Source organism: Leopardus geoffroyi, chromosome C3, assembly GCF_018350155.1.
Source record: "Leopardus geoffroyi isolate Oge1 chromosome C3, O.geoffroyi_Oge1_pat1.0, whole genome shotgun sequence".
Taxonomy (NCBI): Eukaryota; Metazoa; Chordata; class Mammalia; order Carnivora; family Felidae; genus Leopardus; species Leopardus geoffroyi.
In genome coordinates, this window is record NC_059338.1 from 42,268,783 (window position 1) to 42,281,924 (window position 13,142).

At 42.5% G+C, this 13,142-nt stretch overlaps 1 protein-coding gene across 3 annotated transcripts in view; it reads right to left on the reverse strand.

Annotated features, from left to right (window-relative positions):
• The window catches only part of STX6 (syntaxin 6), a 51,941-nt gene that overhangs the window by 14,064 nt on the left and 24,735 nt on the right, over nucleotides 1-13,142 (reverse strand). For all 3 annotated transcript variants that reach the window (XR_006705743.1, XR_006705742.1, XM_045452572.1), the window contains exons 4-6: nucleotides 5,820-5,882; nucleotides 2,147-2,272; nucleotides 839-945 (exon numbers count right to left, since the gene is read on the reverse strand). Coding sequence is in view for 1 of the 3 variants with exons in the window: in XM_045452572.1 (XP_045308528.1) it covers nucleotides 839-945; nucleotides 2,147-2,272; nucleotides 5,820-5,882 (296 nt within the window). In the remaining 2 variants the exon portion in view is untranslated. The remainder of the gene's footprint in view (nucleotides 1-838; nucleotides 946-2,146; nucleotides 2,273-5,819; nucleotides 5,883-13,142) is intronic.

Genomic DNA, 13,142 nt, shown 5'->3' on the forward strand with positions numbered 1-13,142 from the left:
CACCATTTGTAAAATGTCTGTTCTACACAGTAAATGGTAAACTCTCTGATGGCAAAGACGGTCTGTTCTGATCGCTCCCCTATCAATACCCAGGACCTCCAGCAGAGCAAGTGCCATTCTGAATTTATGAAGAATGAATGTATAACGCTGAACTTAAGAGTGCAACTGGAGAGGTTCTGAAACATCCTAGTGGATGGTCTTACTTTTTCAGAAAAAAAAAATTGTGAAATGAACGGGTTTTAGAAGGATGCTTTTGGGGCCATGCTTCCAAGCACAAAAGGAGACTGTCCCGAGGGAAAAACAAAGAAACCCAACTGTTTTTTCTTGTTTGCTCTGTGTTCACTTTTTACTTTTGAGGGAAGATTTTTTTATTAATTGAGGTTAAACTTATAAACTTTTTTCCATAATGTTAAAGTTTAAGATGCAGAGCAAGAAGTTTTATTCGATGGAGCAGGAGAGTCATGGGGTGATAAAGTGAAGCCAGCTCATGTCCTATCCTCTTCGGGACCCAAATCCCCAGGGAGGTGACAAAAGCCAGATCTGTCTCATGCTCCCATTCATCATAACACTCCAAGAATCTGCTCAGAGGAGACTGGATCTGTTTTTGCAAGGTGTAAAACTAACATGAGAATAACTCTGCCTAGACCCTGCTGAAAATTTTATCTGATCAATTTGCTTCTTTGGGGGAGGTCAGTCCGCAAGACAGAACGAAGACAGAGCTGTAAGTAAAGCAGCTTTTGGTTCCACTGGCCATGTAACTGTCAGGCTTTTCAGGGGTCTCTGAACACGGCTCTGCCCCTCAGTTTCCCTGCAGTAAGAGGGGCATGCCAATACTCACACTGCCTGTTCCTCCAGCTCCCCTCCGATGCGCTGGGACATGTTCTTCAGCACCCCGATGCTGCCAGAGACCAGCTCCAACTGCTCATCCTGCTGCTCCACGATCAGCTGGTGCCAGAGAAACGGGAAATAAGCAATGAGAATCCATCTTACCTGGCTCCAGTCCCGGTACTCTAGCAGCTGCTCGCGTCTTTGCCAACTTGGGACAATTCTCATTCAGAAGCAAAGCCCAGAAATCCAAGGACCAGACCATCGCCTCTGAGAACACACTGCTCAAAAGGCTGGGTTGTCAGGCTACTGATACCTCCTGCTGATCCAACGTGTGAACAGTCAGCAAACCTTGAAACCACCAAGGGGGACTGATGCCGTGTGGCTCGAGTCCATTGAGGGAAAAGGCCAGGGCCAAGAGCACCTGTGCAGTAACCACTGAGCCAGGGGGGGATTTGGGAAGAGGAAGCCCACACCAGGGTCAAGGTCTCAATCCACAACAGGCTGCCACAGCCTAACTACGAGAGAGAGCCTGGAAAACCTCTGAATGTGGGAAAACTGTGCACACCGAGTCCTTTCCTTCCTGCTCAAGGACAAACCAGAGGCGGCCCTGTGGCAGTGAGCTGTCTCAAGGACAACCACTGAGTGATAAATAATTACTGTTAATTGTGCTGTACCTTCCTCATTTTTTGTATATAAAAAAGTCTACTTGATTAATAGCAATTTAAGTAGACAACTGGTTAAACAGAGATGCTGATGGAAAGAGAACACACAGTCCTACATGTATACATAAACTTTGCATTTAAGAACCAGTAGTTTCAATGCGTAGAAAACCCTCAAATCCCCAGATACATTGTTCTCAGCTTCCTTTTTAAAATACAACTACATATCAAAAGCAACAATGTGAATATAACCAACCTCGCTTTCTTTCTGCTGTATAACCTCCACCAAAGCAATTATTTTTACATATAATAGATTTTCAATGAAAAAACAAGGACTCAATTTTTCTGAAAGTGCCTTTGTTGAAATGAACAAAAAACGGAGTACAGAAGTGGAGGCGGGGAAAGAGGTCGCTAGTTTTTTGTGTTTTGTTTTTTTCAATCAATGGCCTTGTCTGTCAGTTGTGGATGTCTGGTCTGCTTTTCCTGAGAGAGCTAATCAAGCTTGGATCTCTTGACAAGGTCGTGCTCCGAAGGAGGTTCACGGCACAGGCGGTCGCAGGCCGCCGCAAGACATGTCCCCGCCCCCCCCCCCCCCCACCTGCTGGCAGCGGGACGGAGGGAGGGCCTGGCTCCCACCGCAGCCTAAGGCCCTCAGGTACCTGCTGCTGGGCCTGCTGCTCCTCGATGAAATGGGAGTTGGCTAACTGGAGCTCGCGGTCGAGGCGCACGTACTTCTCCGTCGTTCCGGCACTCCAGTTCTGACCACCACTGTCCCCTAGCAGCGCCTGTGAGAGCGGGACGGGGCAGCCAGGTTGGGGGGGGGGGGGGGCGGGAAACAAGCCATTACTATCTGCATAAATGCTCCACAGCAGGGACATAAAGAGTTCCCATACTGCTCACGGTGCATTTTCCACCGGGTCAGCCTTTTGTGTGGTGGTGGAGGTTGGTGCCTGCGTGGCACAATTTCAGGAATGCCGGGAAGGTACGGTACCCGCTGCCTCCAAGCTTTCCCAATGGGACTCAAAAATGGCCTTTGGTCCCATTAAAATGCAAATAAATGTCAACTTCAAACCAACAAGTGCCCATCTGTACACACTACATAATGTAAAAGCACTCGGTCTCTGTAGGTCAGCTCTTCCTACCCTGGGAAGTTCACCAGAGACTCACAGGTTCTAGTGTAATCCCACAGATCTAGAATCCTTTTTATTCAAGTGTGAGCCATGGAAGTTTCTGGGGTTTTGTTTTGGAAGGAGGTGGGAGAGCGCCCTAGTATGATAAGAAGCTAAGTCACAGCCTCTCACACACAGAAGCCCCAAGAACCACCAATGTCTCTTCAGTTTAACCCATACATAAATCCCAGCGCTCTTCCAGTTGAACGAAAGGGCTACAGGCTTCCCAGATAGGACCTGGGGGTTGCTTCACAGGCGGATATGGCCACGAATGAGTGCCTGATCCTGGTAACCCAGGCGAGTGCTGGGCCTGAAGTTAGAGCTCTTCACCAGGGTCAGGTTTCCCAATATGAATTCAAGGAAGTTTGTAGCCAGAACAGGATAAGTCTGGAAAAAGGATAAGTCTCCCTTATATGAAAAGGCCTGTCAGGAATGGGAAAGCTCATTCTCGGCTGCGGGCTCGGACTGGGAGCCCCACAATCCTGTCTGACTAGTTGGTCAAAGTTACTGCTCACACCGGTCCTGCATAAAGAGCCAGAAGATGCTGCTAAGATTCTTTCTCCTTGTGCGGTTGCCAGATCTTCTTACCGGGTACTTTTTATCTCTGGAACTGTTAAAAGCCTAACTGATTACTTGCTTCTCTGTCTGAAAAGCCCTTTACTAGCCCCTCGGGACTGACGTGGCCCACTTCACCTGATGCTCAGAGCTGAATTCGGTCAAAGGGCCACACTTTGGGGACTGGGCTTGGCAAAGCTCCAAAGACAGAGCCTAAGTGCTGAGGTGATTATAAGAAGGGGACCAGGGCACAGGAGAGCCTCCAGCAGTCCTTGGCAATCTGGCCTCTGGAGGAAGCAGACCCGAGGCCTTTTGAAGATGGCCCTGCCCTGCCCTGATTGTAGGGTTGTCAAGTTGAAGAGATCCTGCTCCTTCTGAGCTGAAGACTCTAAGAATCTCTAAGGAGGGCAGTGGGGCCTAGTGACAATTTTTTCAAGGTCAGAATAAGGCTACATATAGTGCATCATAAGGCTACCGACAGAGAACTGGGGGCTCCACCAGCCTGGTATGCTCCTGGTGACACAATCAGGGCTATTTTTCTAGCGCATCCATGGTCTACACTCAGGTGGACATATGTCACACCGTTAACAGTCGTCTATGCTTTACTGTGAAGCAGCTTAGATTTCACCAGTCTGACTTCCAGGACTCTGTTTTAATGGGAAAGGAGACGGCAAGGGCCCAGGGCACTGGAGGGCCAGCCTGTGTGCAGGTGCCAGAGCCAGAGGTCCCAGCTCAGCCGGGGTAGCACAGCACCTGATCTGGCAGGAAGCAGCGAGGCCTGCCTGCCTGAGTGCGTACAGAAAACCGGCCCTGCGATTCTTTGACAATTTGTGACCCTATGACGTTTCACGCAACACTGAAAACAAAATTCCAGTCCACACTTGGAAAGGCAATGTGTAACTACACAGTTTGTGTATGTCAGCTCAACTTCTACTATCTGGGGAATAAAACAATTCAAGTTCAGGGTAATGGAGGCCAAGAGTTCCCGATCTCACTGTCACAACTACCTTAGGTCACTCAGCTCCTGTGAGCTGAAGTGGAGACAAAAAGGGAACTTCAAAACTAGCCAGCTATGGCCAGACCCTCGGCTTCTCCCATGAGCTAGTGCCAGATGGACCAGGTCAGTCACTGGCTTTTCCTCATTGCACCGTTAAGAGGAAGGGAGGTAGACAGGAAGAAAATAAAACACAACAATGACTTGAAAAATGAAATGCGAGAAAGGAAACAGGAAAATTAAGTTAGGTGATATCTGGAGAGCCCCCTCCCTTTCTTTGAGCTCTTACAATACTTGTTTTCAAAATTAAGTGGGTCAACAAACACGTGCAGGTATAAAGTAAGGACTTACTGATATCCAGTTAGTTAAAAATGATGAGTTGATTCTGGAGTTAATAGTCTACTAAATGGACTGACTACTGGTAACTTTATGGAGTCTGAACGGAACTGAAGTTAAATCTAAATTTTAGGTGACTGGTGTGTGTGTGTGTGTGTGTATTAAGTATTTATTTGAGGGGGTGGGCGGGGAGATGGGGCAGAAGGAGAGGGAGAGAGAATCCCAAGAGAATCTCTGTGCTGACAGTGCAGAGACGTGGGGCTCGATCTCACAAATTGTGAGATCATGACTTGAGCCAAAATCCAGGGTCTGACGCTTAACCGACTGAGCCACCCAGGTGCCCCTGTTGTACATTTTTTAAAACTATTTTATTTTATCAGTCAGAAAGAAATGTCTACACAAAGCATCTAACTTTAAAAAGATACTTAAAATCCAAGGACTGGTCTCTTGTAGCTTTTATTTTTGATATGTCATTATCTGTGCTTTGGTTTCTGAAATGAGATTTCATGATGTATCTGTAATAACTAATAGAAACTAGACCTCATGTCAAAAAAATATTTAAGGGGCACTTGGGTGGCTCAGTTGGTTAAATGTCCGACTTTGGCTCAGGTCGGGCTCTGTGCTGACAGCTCAGAGTTTGGAGCCTGCTTCAGATTCTGTGTCTCCCTCTCTCTCCACCCCTCCCCCACTCACACTCTGTCTCTCTCAAAAATAAATAAAAAATTTTAAAAATAATAAAATAAAAATAAATACTTAAAACGACGAAGGACTTAAATTCATACGTTACATTAATTTAACACACATTAAGTTTCCTCCAGTGTCTTTACATAAAATTTCACTCATTCGATGTCTAGTAAGTTCTATGGGCAATGTAACAGCAGCCAGAGATTTAAAAACAGCCTGTGACACAAACTGTTCCTCACTTTCAAGGAGCATGGGGTCCAGCAGAGAAAAAGACAGGAAACGGAGCAATTACAGCACTTAACAGAGCCTTGCACACGGAGCATGCGTGACACGTCCAGAAGAAATGCCGTGTGGTAGGGGCTACAAGGATAAGCAGAGGGAGCTATGGGAGCCCAGACGAGAGAGCCAGAGGGTGTGAGGGAGCGGAGGGGCAGCTGACCAGACTTTCTCACACCTGCCGACCTCACTCCAGGCTCAGCGTGTACATGTCCTCTGCTTAAACACATAATACGCAGACATCAGCATTTTTTAATTACAAATATCTAACCATGCTATTTTCTTTGACTGATGTTGTGTATTCAGATGTTTACTCACCTGTCTGTTTTTTCGTTCAGCTAACGCCTGCACAGAGGAAGGTGACATGTGATCCTTCATGTCCTAATGAGGTAAGGAGAAGACCAGAAAACAAACGAATACCCTCAGATTAAACAAAATCATGGTTAATATTTTACATGCTAGCAAAATACACATACATTATTATGAAATTTTTAAAACAAAAAGACAGCATTCTTTAAAGTCTCAAAAATAAAGGAAATAAAATAGTGGGACTGGCATTCCTTTAAAAGGGCATAACCTGGATACTAAATTTAAAGAGGAAGACAGAGGAAGGGAGCTGGGATTTCCTGAGTACCAACCACGGGTCAGAAACACCACCAAACACTTACATTTATCACTGAATTTTCATAACAACTCTATGAAGCTGGTATTATTTCTGCTTTACAGGTGAGGAGTTTGAGATCTACAAAGGCTGAGATACTCTCTTAAGGTCACACGGTCAGTAAACGGCAATCCTGGGACACAAACTCCAGAACCTGTGCTCCAGGACTGAGATCTTCAAACAGAATACATGTGAAAAATCATGCACTTTAGGGTAAAGTATATCTATCATTAAACACCAGAGAATACTTCCTAGTATTCTATCTTATTTTATTTCTGGGTTGGATTCATGTGAAGTATAGACTATTCTAATCCACGAGTGAATTTCCAGAGCAGTATCAAAAATAATTTTGTAAAGGGATGCTTGGGTGGCTCAGTCAGGTAAGTGTCCGACTTCAGCTCAGGTCATGATCTCACTGCTTGTGGGTTTGGGCCTGGTGTCAGGGTCTGTGCTGACAGCTTAGAGCCTGGAGCCTGCTTTGGATTCTGTGTGTTCCTCTCTCTCTGCCCCTCCCCTGGCTCAAGCTCTGTCTGTCTCTCAAAAATAAACATTAAAAAATAATTTTGTATGTAAAGAAAAATGAATGGACCCATTACTTACTCTGAAGTAAAACACCCGATTAAATATGAGCCATTTTCCTTATCATATTTAACCACAACCCAATATCCTTTAAAATTATTTGAATTGAGTACGATTGCTGTAATACAATTTTTCTTTAAAAAAATAAATGCTGCCAAAATAACTTCATAACTTTCTGTTGGCAAGTAGGCTATTTTATAGATGCAAATGTTGAGGTATTAGGTGCTCAGAAACTTTTTCCAAGACGCATGACAAGTGAACAGCAGATGAGACAGTGCCACAGTTTTCCTAATTCCTATGGGCAGTCTGAATAATAACCACCTTGTTTCAACTTTCCCAGCACCCATTTTTATGCTCACCAAATGCTCACTAAAGCCTAATACGTGCCCACGTACAGCAGTGAGCAATACAGGCCGGGTCCCTGCCCACATGGAGCCGACACTATGGTGGAGAAAAGGCAAACAGTAATCCCACAGATAAGTCAACAATATGGTTGCTGTGTTGGGAAGGAGGGGAATAAACAGGGCTGGAACTGAGTGGGTGATGAATGCCACTCTAGAGGCATAGGATAGGGGTGACAATGGAATCGAGACCTGAAGGGCAAGAATGAGTAAACCACAAAAAGAACTAAAGGCCGGGAAATCTGGGCAAAGGGAATAGCAAATACAAAAGCCTGGAGGTGGGAAACAGCTCAGTGCCTTTGGCTCTTGAGAAAGCAGGCCAGGGTGGTCCAAGGAGCCAGCTGCATGTTTGGGGCTAGGGGACAGAAGAGAAGGTTGGCCAAACGTGCAGGCCCTTCAGGCTGCTTAGATTTTATTCTGAGGCAGGGGCTGGCAAACTTTGTTTGTAAAGGAGTAAATATTAAATATTCAGCCTATCATACACTGGTGTGTGTGTGTGTGTGTGTGTGTGTGTGTGTGTGTGTGTGTGTGTGCGCGCGTGCACATTTTCTAACTATACTTTAAAAAATGTAGAACTGTTCTTAGATCTCATGGGTCATAGATTGCAGGCCCCTCTGCAAAGGCAAATGAGAAGCATTAGTATTTTAAGCATGGCCATGGAGTATTCTGGTTCATGTTTTAGAAGATCACTTCGGGTATTCTGTAGAAAAAAATGTTATTAATCCAGCAGAGCAAAGGTAAAGAGATCATTTTACTATAACCTGTCACTATGTCCCTCCCAGTGCTGCCCATCTAAGGGTGCATCCAGAAGGAGCAAACCCCCTCTGTTGGGGCCTTCAACAAGAGGATATGTGAGCCCTTGGAAATGACACTGGGTAGGTAGCACATCCGAGGGGTGTTCTGTCTAGGGTCCAGGTGACCCAGAAATTCTAGAATTCTCTACCTATTTCGCTGTTCACAAAACTCAAAAAAATAAATAAATAAATAAAATAAAAAAATAAAAAAAATGGCTACCCAAAGAAACTGAGAAAAATATACTTAGTTTAAAAAAAAAAAAAAAAGCACCCAGCATGAACATACAGATATTGGCTTATTTAAAACAAAGGGAATTCAGTGGTATAAGCCATGTTTCTTAAATGTGTGAGATTTACCTGAGTGAGTCACCTGGGGTGGTGTTAAATGTTCACTGGTGGGATAATACATGCTTTAAAAATGCACTTAATACATTTTATAATAGTTTAAAAAAAAACAGTGAACATTACTTGCATAAAGAAATAATGAAAATATCAACATGTATCCAAACATGTATGGAAAAAATAACTGAAGTTCAATTAAACCTTGAACTTTATCTGTAGAACGTGTTTTTGCTGTTAGAAGTCAGGACAGTGTGGGGCGCCTGGGCGGCTTAGTTGGTTAAGTATCCAACTTCAGCTCGGGTCATGATCTCACAGTTTGTGAGTTTGAGCCTTAAGTATCCAACTTCAGCTCGGGTCATGATCTCACAGTTTGTGAGTTTGAGCCCCACGTCAGGCTGTGTGCTGACACCTCAGAGCCTGGAGCCTGCTTCGGATTCTGTGTCTCCCTCTCTCTCTGCCCCCACCCCTGCTCGTGCTCTGTCTGTCAAAAATAAACATTAAAAAAATGAAAAGAAAAAAAAAAAAAGAAGTCAGCACAGTGAACAGGGAAGTAAAGACCGTAAAGGCGCACAAGGAGGCTTCTAGGGGTGCTGGGAATGCTCTGGAATGCTTCCATGGCTGTCACCAGTTTACAAACTCTTCAAGCTGTGGACCTGGGATACATGCACTTTTCTCTATTTTTGTACTTCAACAAAAATGTAAAAAAAACAAAAAAACAAAAAAAACTGCTGCTCTGGAACAATGGCTGGAAAGTAAACTGGACTAACTGAAAAAACTTGACATTTTGTAACAGGAGCCTTGATATTTGTGTCAAATATTCACCGCCTTGACCTAGCAATTCCACTATTAGGATTTATTTTAAGAAAACAATATAAAAGGGGCGCCTGGCTGGCTCAGTCAGTAGAGCATGCAACTCTTGATCTGAGGGTTGTGAGTTAGAGCCCCATGGTGGGTGCGGGGATTTCTTAAAAATAAAATCTTAAAAAAAGAACAGTATAAAATATATACCAGAAAAAAAGCAAAGATGTACACTGCAGTGCTATTTATAATAGGAAAGAAAAATAGAAAAAAGCAGCATGTCCCAAGAAGAGAATAGTAACTTAGAGTAAACTCAGACTAATGTGCCATTTCTTTTAAGAGTCTATTTCAGGGGTGCCTGGGTGGCTCAGTTGGTTGAGTGTCCAACTTCGGCTCGGGTCATGATCTTATGGTTTATGAGTTCGAGCCCCATGTTGGGCTCTGTGCTGACAGCTTGCTCAGAGCCTAGAGCCTGCTCGGGATTCTGTTTCCCTCTCTCTGCCCCTCCCCCATTCACACTTTGTCTCTGTCTCTCTCAAAAATAAACAAACATTTAAAAAAAATTTTTTTGTTTTAAGAGTCTATTTCAATGTCATATAATGACTAGAGGAAATATGTAAAACTGTTAATAGTGATTATTTCCAGGGAGTGGAATGACAGAATGGAGGGGCATTTTTTACCTTTCTCATCCAGCAAAATTATTTGCATTTTAAAAATAGCAAGTATGAATTGTTTTTAATTTTAAAAATTAAAATACAAAATGCTTATGATGGCTTAACACTATGATCACAACTGTAAAAATACAACTATCATACACTGAGAAGAAAATCACCATGAGAAAAATATAGCAAAGGTTGTGTTCATTATTTGGAGCTTAGATTTCTTTTTTCTATTTTTTCCTCTTATAAACTTCTCTAATTTTCCTTCATGAACATGCATTACTTTAATGAAATATGTATTTAAAAGCTCCAGGTTTTTAAAGTGTCTGCTTACTAAAATATACGTGGAGGGGCCGTTAGCCCTGATGGCGAGTGACTCTTCCAATGGCTGTGCAGCGTGTGTCCTGTGTGGCCACGACAGCAGGTAAAACAGCCAGGCTTTCACTTCTAGTCGCCATTTGTTTCTACGTCCGTTAAAAGTTATCAGCCACCAGCCTCCTTATTAGGATTTGGAATTTTAAGCTAAGTCACTGAACACTGTTAAGCATTCTGTAACAACCTATCAGGCAAAAAGGTAATCAGTCATCTTCTTTCTAACACATGAAGTTTAGAACCAGCAGTCCAGAAGCAGCTAATACCAATACAACTTGGTTCGTCTGTCAAAAAAACAAAAAAAACCCACAACACAATAAATGTCCTAGTTACTTATGCTCCTGTTCCCATTTCATGGTGTCTTCCAAACTGAGTGAATGGGACACCATACATCCCAGTACTCAGCACTCAGAGGTCACACATCCCAACGTCATCTCTGTCCACATTGTACACCTCCCCCTTTTTGGTTAACCATGTCTATCTTGACTTACAATGAAATGGAAACAATTCTTGGGTTGGAACAAGTTGGATTTTTTTTCGCAAGGGGTACAGTTCTCATCATCTTTGAAAGTTAGAGAGAATGTCTGTGAGGACCATTTAACTGTTAAAGAAAACATAGAGCCAGAGAGGCTAAATCACTTGCCATGATGAAAATTTATTAAGGTCACAAATGAGCCTAGAACTCAGGTCTCCTCACAGTTCATTCCCTGTGCCTCTGCCATATACTTCAAAACCTTCTACAACTAAGTTAAGACAAAGTCACTTCTGGAACATACTTCCACAACACAAAGATTTCACATGCAAGATCTCCGATGTGTAGGTGACCCCACAAATGTGAAAATGATTACTTCAAAAATATCAAAGGCTATTTACACACACACAAAAATATTTTTGCTCTCTTCAATAAAAACTGCCAGCAAAACTTAGTAAAAACTAAGTTCAAACTTCAAAGACACTTGGGAAAACACACAAACAAGACTCTTGAAACCAGGGATGCTTCTAAAAGCAAAGCCAGTGGACATGAATTGCAAGGAAAAATGAGGGAAAGATGTAATTCTTCAGACAGAACAACCACACACACAAATGTACAATGTGTTACTAACTCTCCTGCCTAAGAAGGAGAAAGCTGTGGATCAAAATGTACTCCTTTTGGAGCAAATAAACGAAAACGTACTGATAACAGGTTAACAGAGGACTTTACGTAAGCTTGTGATATACACATCCCAAACCTGAGCTTGGTCGTAGGTTTCTTTTCCCAAATCTCCTAACTCTCTGATCCTACTCTACCTCCTCCAACTAGAACCCGGAGATCTCAGTATATAAATACTGCTTAACTAGAGACTCAGTAGGGTAAGTGTCTCTTACTTAATCTCAGCTCAGGTCATGATCTCACGGTTCATGGGATGGAACCCTGTGTCAGCGAGAAGACTGGTTGGGATTCTCTCTCTCCCTCTCTCTCTGCCCCTCCCTTGCATGCACTCGCTTTCTCTCTCTCTCAAAATAAATAAATAAACATTAAAAAAAAAAACCTGCAAATACTGCTTAGCCAAATGCAATAATATTTTTTTAATTAAAAAAATTTTTTTTACATTTATTTATTTTTGATAGACAGAGAGACACAGAGCACAAGTTGGGGAGGGGCAGAAAGAGAAGGAGACACAGAATCCGAAGCAGGCTCCATGCTCTGAGCCGTCAGCACAGAGCCTGACGTGGGGCTCGAGCTCACAAACCGCGAGATCATGACCCGAGCTGAAGTTAGATGCTTAACCGACTGAGCCACCCAGGCGCCCCCCAAATGCAATAATATTCAATCAACACATCGTGCTTTAAGAAAAAAAATTCAAGTAAGCCTCATTACTATGTCCTTCTCTTCTGAAGGATTTCAATTAGAATTTATTAAAATGAGATCAACAAAAGCTCAATTAGGTACTGTTAACCTACAACTAGCAAACAGTAACCGCTTTCCAAAAAGGAGTCACAATTAAAACAAGAATGACTAAAAACTCTACAATACTCAGTTGGATGATACAGTGGAGTATGATTTAGACCTCAACCCTAGAAGGGCTGCAGCATTATGAAGTGTGGACTTGATTTTCAACAGTTCTATCAAAGAACACACTTTAAAAAGCTTTTCAAAATGAACTTCAGTTTCTACTTCCAGTTACACCAATTAACTTAACTTTCAATATACTTACCTCTGAATTTCAATTTGCAAAACTTACAAGTAGTACTATTTTGCAGAAAGAACAAATATAATGATTAAGGTCAGGGATATATGCTTCACTGCAAGGCACCATTTAAATACTAACATCTACAGAAGTGTCTTTCAGAAAACCTATTACAAAAAATAGAAAAGCAAACCGTATGTATCAAATAAGTAATTGGAGATTTACCTTATTGGAATAAAAGGCTTCCTTATTAGAACAGTGTTCTGAACCGGCTAGAAATTAAGAGTGTCTAATTCAAATGCTCAGTGTATACAGATGGGGCACCCAGGTTCAAAAATATGAGGCCCATTAAAGTATGGCCTTATTTAAAAATAATTTAGATATATGTATATAGAAAGGCAACTAATGAATAAAAGAAGAAACAAGAATAGTTAAAGTTCAGTGATAACCTACCATCTGAAATAATTTCAAAAGGAAATCACATGACATAAAGTTTTTGGCAAACACATACCAAGGTTCCTGCCTAAGATGACTCTTAAAAAGCCATATGTTAGCGCTGGTATGATCCCAAGTCTTTTTATTCAAGGAAGCTGCTTTCTAGTACATATGTTAAAGACAGCTGGTTCTCTTACATCTAGTTATGCTAATCAAACGGCTTAGCCATATAGTTTCAAACACAAACATATCTCAAGGATACAGGATTTGACTTAAATGATATTTTCTCTTAGGTTTTTTTTTTTTAAACAATAGATTATTAGCTATGTAATTTGAGACTAAAGATGTGTTCAACTTGGACTAGCTTTTAACACTCTTGATGGACGCTTGCTCTGGACAGCTCCCGAAAGGCTGTCAAGCAGTTGTATATGG